Source organism: Peromyscus maniculatus, chromosome X, assembly GCF_049852395.1.
Source record: "Peromyscus maniculatus bairdii isolate BWxNUB_F1_BW_parent chromosome X, HU_Pman_BW_mat_3.1, whole genome shotgun sequence".
NCBI lineage: Eukaryota > Metazoa > Chordata > Mammalia > Rodentia > Cricetidae > Peromyscus > Peromyscus maniculatus.
This window is the reverse complement of record NC_134875.1, coordinates 597,470-612,207: the sequence shown is the minus strand read 5'-3', so window position 1 is coordinate 612,207 and position 14,738 is coordinate 597,470. Positions and strand designations below refer to the sequence as shown.

At 38.0% G+C, this 14,738-nt stretch overlaps 1 protein-coding gene across 3 annotated transcripts in view; it reads left to right on the top strand.

Annotated features, from left to right (window-relative positions):
- The first annotated feature begins 298 nt into the window (after positions 1 to 298).
- LOC102908325 (phosphatidylinositol-binding clathrin assembly protein-like) overlaps positions 299 to 14,738 on the top strand; it is a 45,557-nt gene continuing 31,117 nt past the window's right edge. The window contains exons 1-8 of one of the 3 annotated variants that reach the window (XM_042269709.2): positions 299 to 544; positions 1,543 to 1,685; positions 4,284 to 4,359; positions 5,467 to 5,569; positions 5,728 to 5,821; positions 5,924 to 6,035; positions 6,281 to 6,387; positions 7,012 to 7,053. In XM_042269709.2, the coding sequence (XP_042125643.1) occupies positions 466 to 544; positions 1,543 to 1,685; positions 4,284 to 4,359; positions 5,467 to 5,569; positions 5,728 to 5,821; positions 5,924 to 6,035; positions 6,281 to 6,387; positions 7,012 to 7,053 (756 nt within the window). In that variant the 5' untranslated portion in view covers positions 299 to 465. Of the gene's footprint in view, positions 545 to 1,542; positions 1,686 to 4,283; positions 4,360 to 5,466; positions 5,591 to 5,727; positions 5,822 to 5,923; positions 6,036 to 6,280; positions 6,388 to 7,011; positions 7,054 to 14,738 lie in introns of all 3 variants that reach the window. The other 2 variants (XM_076562003.1, XM_042269708.2) reach the window with 2 other exon arrangements.

Here is a 14,738-nt window from a genome sequence, read left to right as displayed (position 1 = left end):
AGATATGCAACATATTCTGGGTGGGAGTAACTAGATTTGAGCATACAGAAGAAAAATTATTGTTAGCAGCAGTTAAATTCTGTCTGTTTACTTTGCCGTTAACTCTCCACTTCTGCTGAGATGCTAGCTACAAGTCCAGAGCCTGTCCTCAGAGCTCAAACAAATATCCCCATACTACCCTTTCAGGCCTAGTAGCCATCTTTCCTGGCATTCTTCCAGAATCCCTGTGCTTTACAAGTTTAAATATGGTGCTCTACAAGTTCAAAATCTACCTCATAATGCTGGAACTCTGTCATGTGACACAAAGGAACCGTCATCTAGTAACAGTCACCTGCAGGGACTGCTGGTCCTTTGCCCAGGGTGCTGGTCCCCGCTGGTCGGGAAGAAGAGGGAACAGACACCACAGCCATCTCTGTTGTGCAGTCATTCTTGTGGTAACAGTCTTTCGGAGACTCCAACTTGAACATGGGATCATCTGTGTCCAAGGCTGCCCTTGGGGCGACCACCGATGAGCCCATGGAACCAGAGCCAAAGCATCTGGCCAGTGAGTAGGAGGCTGCCACCTCTACCAGAGACCCTTTCCCTCTTTTCCCCAGCCCCTCAACACCGTATGTGGGAAAGCCCCAGATCACTGCTCGTACCTTCCACTAAGTAGAGAAGATCCACTTGAGGGTTTGTTTCTGTTTTGTTTTGGGCTTGGGTTTTGGTATTTTGAGGCAGAATCTTGTTTGTAGCCCCGTCTATCCTCCAACTTGTTCCAATTCTCCTTCCTCGGCCTCTCTAGTATTAGGATCACGGACATGTGCCAGAAGGCCCAGTACCAATGACCGTTTTAATACCAAATTCTAGAGTACTAAAAAGTATTTAAATAACTTAGACTAGTGACATAAGATGATAGAATTAGAATGTCAACTTCTGACTGAGGATGTATCTCAGTTGGTAGAATGTTTTTCTAGTGTGATGAAACCCCAGGTTTGATTCTCAGCATCATATCCCTAGCATATAACTGGCATAAATCTGGCATGGTGGAGTACAGTTGTAATTCCAGAGCTCAGAGGTAGAGGCAGAAGGATCAGGAGTGAATTATTAGGTACATAGTGAATTTGAAACTAGTCTATCATATACATGAGATGCTGTCTCAATAACAAAACAAAACACAAAAACCTCTAGCTTCTTAGAAGGATCTCATTTCCTATTTTTGCTTGTGATGACATTAACAAAAATATACATGTATTTATATATTACTATGGGCAGGCCAGATAATGAATTCTAGGGAAATATATATTAACCCACTCCAAATAAGAGACAGATAGATATAGAGACAGAAACAGAGACAGACAGACAGACAGACAGACAGACAGACACACACACACACACACACACACACACACACACACACACACACACACGCACACAGAGACAGAGAAACAGAGAAAATGAATATGAGTGTATCAAATAGTAAAATAAAAAGGTTAGCAATATGAAGTGAATTGAAAATTATTTCTCAACCTGTATTTTAATGCTTTCACCATCTCTGATTAGGTCTACTACAGTATATAAACCAAACAAATATGAGTGTTGAACATCTGGCTAATGTCCTTTCTGCAAAAGCTAGGAGCAACAGCTGGGTGGTGGTCTTCAAAGCCCTGGTCACCATACATCACCTTATGGTTAATGGAAATGAGGTTAGTGTCGTTCATGTGCAGTGTTTCTTTCCTTCTATTACAAAGAACCATAAACAGACAATTGCAAAATGTTTTTGTAAAAGGTCTCACTACCTTTTACTTCTATTAGTGGAAGGTAAAATAAGTTAATCACATTTTTTCTTTCAATTATGATTGTACCTTTGAAATCAGTATTATTGGAAATATACCACTTATCCACTGCAAAAATAACCACTGGTAATAAGGTACATAATAGAGTGGACATTGAATATTTAGATTACTCTTCAGATTATTCAGTTTTCTTTCTTTATGTGTAAGTGTTTGCCCTGAATGTATGTCTCTGTACTGTAGCATGAATCTTAAAGAGTCTTATTAAGAAAATCAAACCCAGAGCCAGGAACTGGGTTAAAGCTGGAAGATCAGAGAAGCAGAACAAGCCACAGCTACCTCACCTCACTAGTTCCTCAGCTGATCTTGTTTCCTCAGACTGGAAGCCTCTGTGTCCTCATCCAAATGGATCTCAGCTGAACTGCTGCTAGAAGCCTAAAAGCTTAACCAGGCTCTAGTTCCTGGTCCTCACACCTTATATACCTTTCTGCTATCACTTCATGGGATTAAAGGCTCTTGTTACCATGCCTGGCTGTTTCCAGTGTGGCCTTGAACTCACAGAGATCCAAATGGATCTCTGCTTCACAAGTGATAGGATTAAAGGCGTGTGTGCCACCATTTTTTTTGACCTCTATATCTAGTGGCTGTTCTGTTCTGACCCCAGATAAATTTATTAGGGTGCATGATATATTGGGGAATATCACCACACTGTACCACATGCATATAGTGCCCACAGATGCCAGAAGAGGGTGTTGGATTCCCTGAAACTGGAGTCACAGATGGTTGTAAACCACCATGTAGGTGCTGGGAATTGAACCTGAGTCCTCTGCAGGAGCAGCCAGTGTGCTTAGCTGCTTAGCCATCTCTCCAGCCCTCTTCAGATTATTTAGACTGGCCCCCCCTTCCCACAAATGTATTACTGCATAACTACTTTACTTTTTGAGAAAGACTGGACACCTGATGGTATTATATACTCACATGCCTATTTCTTTCCATATACATATTTTAACTCCACAGAACAACTGAAATAGTCCATAACATTAAATTATTTTTTCTACTTCAAATTCATAAACCTTTAATTTCAGTAAGTCTTGGATTAAAATTAATATTTAGAAATTGGTTGTAATTTGATATTTAGTATAAAGTAAGGTAACTACAAGGATAGTATCTCTAAAGTAAAACATACATATGTATCATAATCGATATCTCAGAACAAGAACCATACTTACAAAAGAGATTAGTAGCACTAAAAATGTGAAGAAAACATGGAGGGACCAACTTTAAATAAAGTCTACCAACCCAAGTGAATACTTATAAATAGAATGACATCCTTATCTTGCCACATATATAAAATTTCCTCAAAGATGAAATATTCAGCATTAAATTTAAAGCTAATTAAAATGTAGGTGGCTGTTTTTATAGTATTTTGATAGGACAGACATCATAAAGCTAATCATAAGAACATACAATTATAGAAAAAGGCAATATAATGAGCACATTACAACATATTTAGTATTAAATCAAATGTGATGTTTACTAAGAATGCTGGATTTCAAAAATAATTCTAATATAGAAAACAATTTTAATTTTTTTACATTTATTATATGTTGTGTGTGTGCATGGTCAGGCTTGGCAATAAGTGCCTTTACCCACAGAGCCATCTTGCTTGCCTAAAAACAAATTTTAGAATGATATTTAATGAACAATACCATTTAGACAAATGTTTTATATATATATTTACATATTATATATATTATAGTATGTATCATACAAACAGTGCACAGATGGATGTGAGAAGACAGCTTTTGGGAATTGGTTCTCTTTTCACCATGTGGATTCAAAGAATCAAATTCAGGTCATCAGGATTGATGCCAAATTCCTTTACCCACTGAGCTGTCTTACAGGCCCTATTTAGGTAAATTTTTAAAATATGCATAATGTTTGTCCATGGAAGACATGCATATGAAATTCTAAGAAAATAGATTGCAAAGACTGTTTAAAATTATGATACTATATTTGTATCTAGGAGGAAAAAGAAATAGATTTTGAGGATGGGTCAAAGGGCAATTTAACTGTAATGTTCCATTCTTCTTCTGTGGGGAGGGTTGAGACAGAGTCTTCATTATGAAGCCCTTGGCTGGCCTGGAACTCACTATGTAAACAGGCTGGCCTTTAACTCATAGAGATCCACCTGCACCTTTAAATTAGGACCTCTTGAATGCTAGAATTAAAGGTGTGCATCACCACATTCAGTTGTTTCATTTCTCTTATAAAATTAACCTTGAGGTGGATACAAAAAAAAAAACAAACAAAAAACAGCTGGTATTTCTAGGTAGTGAGGTACACAGATATATCATTATTTTTGTATTGTTCTGCAATTTAGAATGAATCAAAAAAACCAAAAGAGAGAGGTGGTTAGACAGAAAGTCTTGAGGGTAAAACATTTAATTAAAATCATTAATGAACTTCATCTGGATACAAAAACTAAATTTGGTACATTATGTTTGACAGCGTTTTATTCAACATCTTGCCTCTCGAAGTTCTTTGTTTACTTTACACAACTTCCTGGATAAAAGTGTCATAGAAGGTGAGATGAGTCTTTGTTTGTTTGTTTGGTTGGTTGGTTGGTTGGTTTTGTTTTTGTTTTTTAGAGACAAGGTTTCTCTGTGTAACAGCCCTGGCTGTTCTGAAACTCACTCTGTAGGCCAGGCTGGCCTTGAACTCACAGAGATCTGTCTGCCTCTGCCTCCTGGGTTCTGGGATTAAAGGTGAGCACCACCATGCCCAGCAAGAAGAGTCTTTGATGGAAATATTTCTACTCGACAGAGAAGGAAAAGATCTGAAAACTATTCCTTGTTAAGAAAATGCTTCTAAATTATTAAGGATGTGATGTGGTGAGAATTTTTTGGAGGTAAATAATCCCTTAATTCATTAACACAAATTTGAGTACTTACTAGCTTATTAATGGACTTTGCTCAATGAAGCCTTATATCCAGTCTACCAAAATTGTCCCACATCCTTTTCTTTATGCTACTTCCCTGTTTCAGTTTTCTTTAGTCCACTTCTCACTAGCTGTGTCATTTAATTTTGTTTTGGTTTGTTTTGGGATCATTACCTTTTGTCAATTTACATCAGAAGTGCATAAGAGCTGAACTTTTTGAACTTCCAGCACCTAGAACAAGACCTGACTTGTAGTAGGTACTCAACGACTAACTGTTCAGTGAATTAATAAATCGGATGAATAAATAAATCAAGGTACATTTGAAGGCTGAGAAGCTAGAAGTTGACATTCTACTAAGGTCTTTTCCTGGTTTCTCTGTGAAGTATGGGGTAGGATTATTTGCTGAGGGCATGAAAGTTGAGGAGAGGTGGTAGGAGCAGACTGGGACAGTAAAGAAATGATAAGAATTTACAATAGATTTATTGAACACATGAAAGAAGCTCATACAATTCAATCATTTCTTCTGTTCAATAATGTCACCATCAACACATATAAATGGTGATATCAAGGATTTAAAAAAGTAAAAAAATAATCTAACAGAATGTTTGAGAATTGTCAGATTAATGAAATAATGTCTAGCTTTTATACTTCAAGGCTATTGAAGTATACAGGTGAAGTGGACTGAAGTTGTCACATTTGTTAACATATTGAAAATAATATCATTGATCTGGAAATAACATACCTCATTTTTAGGCTATACTATGTCAACATTCATCAGACGATATAGCAGGTACCTGAATGAAAAGTCGCTCGCATACAGAATGATCTCATCTGACATCACAAAAATCAAGAGAGGGTCAGTAAACATCATTAATTTGTAAGTAAACACTGAACACGTGTAGTTGACTTTGAAATTTTCACAAAACAACACATCTCTATTTTAAAATACATATGTCATAGTGCTTCTCAAACTCTTAATTGCTGATATTTATGATATTCCTTTATCTTTTGTAGGACACATGGTGTGATGAGAAGTATGAATACCAATGAGCTTCTAAACACACTTCCAGTCATTCAAACCCAATTTGATGCTCTTCTTAATTTTAATGTAAGAGTTTTAAGAAAATTAATAAGTGGAATAGTTAACTGTATCCAGGAGGAAGAATCATCTTAAACTGTTGTGGTAATTAAATAATTCTTTCTTTTTTAGGCAAATCCTGACCAACTAACTAATGGGATCATACAATCTGCTTTTATACTACTCTTTAAAGATTCTCTTCGTCTTTTTTCAGCTTATAATGAAGGGATCCTTAATCTTTTAGGCAAGTTAAAACTTCTTTTTTTTAAGTTAAATTATTTTTAAAAGAAATTTTGGTCAAGTATAATTTATTTGTAAAAATTTTTTTCTTTTATTTCTATATTTAGATTTATATTTTTGTAGATCCAAAATAGGAGATTGTTGAAGGCTATGTATTTTAAAATAATAAAATACCAGTACATTATACATTAAAATAAATTAATGCAGTTCTCACTTTTCTCTCGTGTTATCTATTATTTCTATTTTTAGACAATTATTTTAACATGAGGAAGAACCAATGCAAGGAAAGCTTGGATATTTACATCAAATTTCTTGGAAGAACAGCCAAACTGACAGAATTCCTAAAGGTTGCAGAGGTTAGAAATTCATTTATATCCAAGGATTTTCTGTTGCTTTCTGTATTAGTTTAGTATTACCTTTATTCTACTATCAGAAGTAATTTCAAAACTTCATCAAAATATATATGATATAAATCTTTCCAGGCACGGGGCAATAGACAAAACAGGTCTGTGGTGAGTGAGAGAAAGAAATAATAGCAAAGGTAAGCCTGTGTTTTCCCTCATGCTCAGAGTAATCCAAGCCAAACAAGGTGAATCAATCCTAGATAACTGGCAGGAAAACGTCTAAAAATCAAAGACAATAAACATAAATTATCAATAAGGAGAACAACAGTATGAATAGTGGCTGACTTCTACTTGAAATAACACATTTGCATGTTAGCTAATATGCAATTTAGCTCTTCCCCAACTATCAAAGACTCAATACAGGCAGGCCTTTTCTTTTAGAATCTATCCTTAGGTTAAGTATAATTTTGTGCTCAAATGTATATGACATATGTTTACCTGGTCATTTTTTTAATCCAGAAAGATATATTCTTGAGGTACTTTCTCTTTTATGTATACACAATAGCATATCTGTTAATTTTTTATTAATACTCCCTACAGTTATATGTATGCTTTCCCCTCTTTTTGTGAATTCAGGAATTTGGAATTGAGCGGAAAGACATTCCATATCTTTCTCAGGTCAGTAGCATATTGTATTTAAAGTGATTTTTTGTATTTGCATGTCCATTGTATTAGTCATCATCAGAGACTCTTTTGTCATAAAATGATCTGTGTATATTTTGATATTTCTAGAAGTTACATGTACACACACATAGTGTCTCCTGGTATAATAGTTAGACCATGCTTTTTGAGTGGACAGAGATGGTTATTTTTTACAACTGCAAAGGGGTAGAATGTTAGTGACTGTCCCATAACAGTAAGAATCAAATGAGCTCAGGCTTTTTCCCTCCCCAGAAACTGGGGCTAAGAAGTTTTGATGGAGATGGGGATAATCACCCTTATATCCTTTGTGTCTTTAAGAATCAGTTTAGCACCAATTTATAATGTTCTTTTGGAAGGCATTATTTTTGCAATACTGTTTTACTTTCATGTGGTGGGCTGTTTCAGGATTGAACTCAAGGCCTCTCACATGTTAGTCAAGTTTTGTACCACTAAGCTATATCAATAACCTATAGCATGAATCTTAAAAGTTCTTATTAATAAAAACAAATCTGAAGCCAGGTATTGGGGTGAATGCTGGAAGATCAGAGAAGCAGAACAAGCCACAGCTACCTCAATAACCCTTCTATCTGCCTGCTTGTCCATCCCATTCTTAAAGTGTTCTTTTAAAATTAACATACAAAGTAATGGATTTCATTATGGTCTTTTCATATACATTTTGTTTTTGTTGAAATTTCCTTCACTTTACTCCCCCATCATCCTGCCTCACTCCTGCTGGTCTCCTTCCTCCCTCCAGTAGCTACTCTTCTGCTTTTATGTTGCACATATCCTATTGCTCTTTTCTTTTTTTCCCTTCCTCCAGGAAGACTTCTTTCTCCTCTGATGGTCTTCTTCCTAGTATTATTACACACACACACACACACACACACACACACACACACACACACACACATGCACGCACACGTGCATCTACATATGAATCTATCACCTATCTTTACACATATATAAAACTCTAAATCTAGTCAATTTTCAATTTTTCTTTTTTGAGACAGTCTTACTAAGTTGCCCATAGTAGTCTGGAACTCACTATATAGCCTAGACTGTCTTCCAAGGGGTCAAGTCATGACCCTCCTGCATCAGCCTTCCTGAGTGAAGGCATCACAGGCCTGTGCTACTATGTCTAACTTTTCAACTAATCTTTAATGAGATTTAGCTACAGTTATACATCTAGAAGCCAGGGCAGAAGTTAATACAGATCCTGATGGGGAATGGAATTTGTGAAGTAGAGGCATCTGTATCATCTCCAGCAAAGAAAGCTGACAAGTTTCTGGGAAAATTTGGTTATGTAGAACATTCACAGACATCTCTTCAGGCATCCTTACCCTAAAGGTTCACAGTGAGAACCACTGTTGTTTGAAATAATACCAGGCTTCCTTAATGAGCAGTCAGATGATCCCATTAGCCGGGAGACAAAGATTAAATAAGAATGTTTATGTTAGTACAAAGACAAAAGAGAGACACGACCCAAGCCTCCTAGTTCCTGAGAAAAGTGAAACAAAGGCTAGAATCATGGCTTGATGTCTACAGACTTGACTTTACTGCCCTGGTTTTTATTCACATTGGCATTCCTTGTTCTGTGGAGGTCCTGAGGGCAGCAAGGAGAACCTTTCCTGAAAACTACAACCTCAACCATTGTTGCACTACACACAAACTGACCAGTATGTGCAACGTGAATTCTAAGGAGACATCTGCCAGGAAGAATACCCAAGTGGAGGGCCCCATCTCCCACTAGGCTACCCATCTCTTTCCTTCTTACCTCAGTGCCGGTCCCTAGGATACTTGTGTTAGAAAAGTGGAGTACATGTGTTGAAGATTCGCAAGAAGCAGATGAGGGTTTTATTGGCAGAAGCTCATGCAGATCCTCAGTCATTTCTATGCAAAGGAGCCCTGTTTACTGTAAGAGCTTCCTTATCAGCCCCCTGGCCCTTGGCTTCCAGCCAGTACAGAAAATCTTCTGTCAAGGCCTTCAGCTGACTGAACTACTTACTCCCCAGTCAACTGGCTGTCTCAGGTATTCTGGAAACCCTGGAATGGAATGAAATTCTGGGCTAGATGGGAGAGTGGAGCAGAAGACCGTGAGAGTGAGGTTAGCTCCACCCTGTGCTCCTTGGTCAGTGTTCTTGACAGAGGCCTCTGAAAAACAAAGTACTAGTTCAAACTGTTAACTTCTAGATTCCATGGAGAGCTGTTAAAGTCTTCCTTTGTGACTAGATTGTACTTCTAACAGGTTTTGCTCAGAGTGGATGGAAGTTAAGCTGGCCACCACTTGAGAGATCCCTTCAGATGTTACTTTTCTGAGGAGGAAAATTCTTTCAGCTACTACTTCTTGCATTTAATTTTACAAAGGATCTGCTCAGTCTGCAGTCAGACACACTTTTTTTTATCTTTTGCTAAAATAGTTCAGATATCATGCATCTGGTCCACATTGCCTGTCATAGTTCCAGGGTACAAACATGGGGATCTGATGGCTGGCTCTGCCATGGTGTTTGCCCAAGTGAATTTTACCAGTCACCAAAATGTCTCCATGGTTTGAGTGACCACATGTCTAATGAAGGAGGTCTTATAGTGTCACTCTCACTCATTACAAGTAAAGCATTTGCTGCTTTTAACTTTTTGGATTTCTAAGATCCTTCTGACAATTGTGTCTATTAAGCTTAGATGGCATTGTTCCGTTGGATTTACAGCTGGCAGTGAACTGTCCAAACCAAATCAAACCGAAAATGTTTCCAACCAACATGTTCAAATACTGAAGTTTTGAATTTATTCTTTGGGAATTGTCCTTGAGCCATATCTATACCACTGTAACCAGTTCTTTGCTAAATCTTCCAGCCAGCTCAGCAGTTTGTATCATTTATCTTTACTCCCAAATATCTTCTCTTTTAATGAGCCAATTTTATCTATACAATATAGGACATCGGTGGGGAATTTATCTTCTATGAGAGGAAGTCTTCACTTTCCATTTTTAATGGAAATGGATAATTAAAGCTACACAGGACATTGGTGGGGAATTAATTTTCTATGAGAGGAAGTCTTCACTTTCCATTTTTAATGGAAATGGCTAATTAAAGCTACATCTACATTTATTTAGCAAATATTAGTTAAGCATGGACTGTGTGCCAAATACTTAAAATTTAACATTGAACAAAACAGAGAAAAACTCTATATTTGCTGTTGTTTCTAAAATAGTATTTCTTTTAAAAAATTTAAATTATTCTTCTCTTATGCAATACATCCCAACTGCAGCTTCCCCTGCCTCCACTACTCCCAGTTTCCCACACTTCAACTCTTCCCTAGATCCAACCCCCCACCCCCATCATCTACTCCCAGAAAAGAGCAGCCCTCCCAGGGACATCAACTGAACACTACCTAACAAACCGTAACAAACTCTCACATCAAGGCTGGATGAAGCAATATAGTAGGAGGAAAAGAGTCCCAAGAGCAGGCAAAGAAGTCATACACACCAGACCCATTCCCAGTGTCAGGAGTCCTCCTCAAACACCAAGTCAATAACCATAACACATATGCAGAGGACATAGAAGACCCATGCAGGCTCTGTGATTGCTGCTTCAGTCTCTGTGAATTCCATGAGCCCTGGGTTAGTTGATTCTACTGGCCATGCTCTCTCTGTGTCCTCTACTCCTCTGGCTCCCAAAATTCCTCTTTCCCCTCTTCCATGTGGTTCCCGAGCTCCAAGGGGTGGGTGTCACTAAAGTTTCCCTGCCTTGCCCACAGTCAGGACAAATCTTTGTCACTCGCCAGTCCCACAGCCGCTCAGACCCAACCAAGTAAACACAGAGACTTATATTGCTTACAAACTCTATGGCCGTGGCAGGCTTCTTGCTAACTGTTCTTATAGCTTAAATTAATCCATTTCCATAAATCTATACCTGCCACGTGACTCATGGCTTGCCAGCATTTTCACATGCTGCTTGCCCTGGCGGGCGGCTGACAGGCAGTGACTCCTTCTGCCTTCCTGTTCTTTTATTTCTCCTCTGTTAGTCCCGCCTATACTTCATGCCTAGCCACGGCCAATCAGATTTTATTCATTGACCAATCAGAGCAACTTGACATACAGACCATCCCCCAGCACAGCCAAGTGCAGACCATCTCAGACACCTGCACTCAGGCCCGTGGTCCTAATCATCCTCTATGCGGACCTGCTGGGTAAAGCCACGAGGAACCCAAGAACGGGCTCCCACAGCACATACAGAACATCCCACAGCAGGTGAGACCTAATGGAGACCTCCAACATGTGCTCTCTCTCCAACTAAAAGTTTGGCTCTGTGTCTCTACATCCATTCCCTTCAACTGCAGAGAGCAGGCTTTCTGATGATGACTGGACTAGGCACTGATCTGTGAGTGCAGCAGAACATTAGGAATTCATTAGGAATCATTTCATTGATTTTTTTTTTTGGACAGTCATGTTTGGTTCTAGCCTAGGTCTCTGGGCTATCCACTTTCTGGTGCCTGGTCATCCAGGGAGCATGGGCTCCCTTTCATGGTATGGGCCTCAAATTAGACCAATAATTGGTTGGTTACTCCCACAAGTTCTCTGCTACCATTGCCCCAGCATATTTTTCAGGCAGGACAATTGCAGGCTGAAGGTTTTGTGGATAAGTTGGTGTCCCAGATCCTCCACTTGAAGCCTTGTCTGGTTACAGAAGATAGAGAGTTCAGGCACTGTATCCTCCATTAGTAGGATCATCCTTGTAGATTCCAGGGAGTTTCCATTGTACTAGGTTTCCACATCATCCCTCAAATGCCCTCCAATCCCAGTCATCTCTCCCAGTACTCTCTCCCTCCATTCCTTCACACTTGATCCCTCCAATTCCTATCCCCACTCTCCCCGAGTCCACCTGCAAAATCTATTGTCTTTCCCATTCCTAGAAAGATCTATGTGTTTCACCCTCCGCTCCCAGAGACCTCATTGTTACTTAGCCTCTCTCTGTCTGTGGACTGTACCTTGATTATCATTTACTTAGCAGCTAAAATCCACTTATAAGTGGGTACATACCATGTTTGTCTTTCTGGGTCTGGGTTACCTCACTCAGGATGATTTTTTTCTAGTTCAACCCCTTTGCCTGCAAATTTCATGATGGCATTTTCTAACTGCTGGGTATATTCTATTGTGTAAATGTACCACATTTTCTTTATCCATTCTTCAGTAGAGGGACATCTAGGTTGTTTCCAGTTTCTGGCTATTATGAATAGAGCTGCAATGAACATAGTTGAACAAGCGTCCTTGTGGTAGGATGGAGCATCCTTTGGGTATATGCCCAACAATGGTGTAGCTGGATCTTGAGGTACATTCATTTCCATAGTGGCTGTGTAAGTTTGCACTCCCACCAGCAATGGAGGGGTGTTCCCTTGCTCCACATCCTCACCAGCATGAGCTGTCACTTGATTTATTGATCTTAGCCATTCTGACAGGTGTAAGATGGAATCTCAAAGTAGTTTAGGTATGTTTGTAGCAGACTTTCTCGGACTATCAGCCCCCAAACCATGACATAGAGACTTATTAATTATGAAAGCTCAGACTGAGTTTAGGCTTATTTCTAACTAGCTCTTATAACTTAAATCAACCCATTTCTATTAATCTATGTGCTGCCATATGGCTCATAGCTTTTACCTCTTCTCCTGCATGTTCTTCTTTCTCTCCATCTCCTCTAGCATCTCTCCCCCACCTAGATTCATCTCCTTTTCTTTTCTCTCTGTCCTGAAGTCCCACCTAACCTCTTCCTGCTTAGCTATTGGAAATTCAGCTATTTATTAAACCAATAAGAAGGCACTTGGCAAAAATACATCTTCACAGTGTACAACTTGTATCCCTGATCTTGACAAGACTTTTATCATGAAGGGGTGTTGGATTTTGTTAAAGGCTTTTTCAGCATCTAATGAGATGATTATGTATTTTTTTCAAGTTTTTAAAGTGATGAATTACATCAACTGATTTTCATATATTGAACCATCCTTGCTTCTTTGGGATGAAAACTACTTGGTCATGGTGGATGATCTTTTTGATGTCTTCTTGGATTCTGCTTGCCAGTATTTTATTGAGTATTTTTCTTTCTACTTTCATAGGAAAAAAATGGTCTGTAATTCCCTTTCTTTATTGAATCTTTGTGTGGTTGGGTGTCAGGGTGACTGTGGCTGCTTAAAATAAATTTGGCAATGTTGCTTCTGTTTCTATTTTGTGGGATAATTTGAGGGGTATTGGTTTTAGTTCTTTGAAAGTCTGGTGGAAATCTGTGCTAAAACAGTTTGATCTTGGTATTTTTTTAGTTGGGAAACTTAAAGACTGCTTCTATTTCCTTAGGGATTATAGGTCTTTTTAAATTGCTTATCTGATATTGATTAAACTTTGGTATCTATTGAGAAAATTATCCATTTCTTTTAGATTTTCCAGTTTTGTGGAGTATGGGTTTTTTAAGTATTACCTAATGATTCTTTGGATTTCCTTGCTGTCTGTTATTATAATCCCCTTTTAAATTTCTGATTTTGTTAATTTAGATATTCTCTATGTCTTTCAGTTAGCTTGGATAAGGGTTTGTTTATCTTGTTGATTTTCTCAAAGAACCAACTTTGTTTCATTGATTCTTTGTATTGTTCTCTTTGTTTCTATTTCTTGATTTCAGCCCTGACTTTGATATTTCCTGCCATCTACTCCTCTTTGGTGTGCTTACTTCTTTTCATTCTAAAGCTTTCAGGTGTGTTGTTAAGTTGCTAGTATTAAATCTCTCCAATTATTTTATGAAGGCACTTAGTGCTATGAACTTTCCTCTTAGCACTGCTTTCATTGTGTCCCATAAGTTTGGATATGTTATGTATTTATTTTCATTGAATTCTAGAAAGTCTTTTATTTCTTTATTTCTGTCTTGACATAGTTTTTATTCAGTAGAGAGTTGTTCAGTTTATATGAGCTTGTAAGCTTGCTTTTGTTTCTGTTGTTGTTGAAATCTAGCTTTAACCTGTGGTGGTCTGATAGGATGCAGGGGGTTATTCCAATTTTCTTGTATCTGTTGAGACTTGCTTTGTGGTCAAGTATGCAGTCAATTTTGGAGTAAGTTCTGTGAGGTGCTGAGAAGAATGTATATTCTTCCATGTTTGGGTGAAATATTCTATAGATATCTGTTAGGTCCATTTGGTTTATAATGTTTGTTAGCTCCAGTGTTTCTCTGTTTAGTTTATGTCTGGATAACCTGTTCATTGGTTAGAGTGGGGTATTGAAGTCTCCAACTACCAATGTGTGAAGGCTGATGTGTGCTTTAAACTTTAGTAATGTTTCTTTTACATACGTGTGTGCCCTTGCATTTGGGGAATAGATTTTAAGAATTGAAACATCGTTTTGGTGGATTTTCCTTTGTTGAGTATGAAGTGTCCTTCCCTGTCTCTTTTGATTAATTTTGGTTTGAAGTCTACTTTGTTAGATATTAGAATGGCTACACCAGCTTGCTTCTTAGGTCCATTTGCTTGGAAAAATCTTTTTCCATTCCTTTACTCTGAGGTAATATCTGTCTTTGATGTTGAGGTGTGTTTATTGTACACAGCATAAGGATAGATCCTGTTTTTGTATCTATTCTGTTAGTTTGTACCTTTTTATTGGGGAATTGAGTTCATTCATATTGAGGCATATCAATGACCAT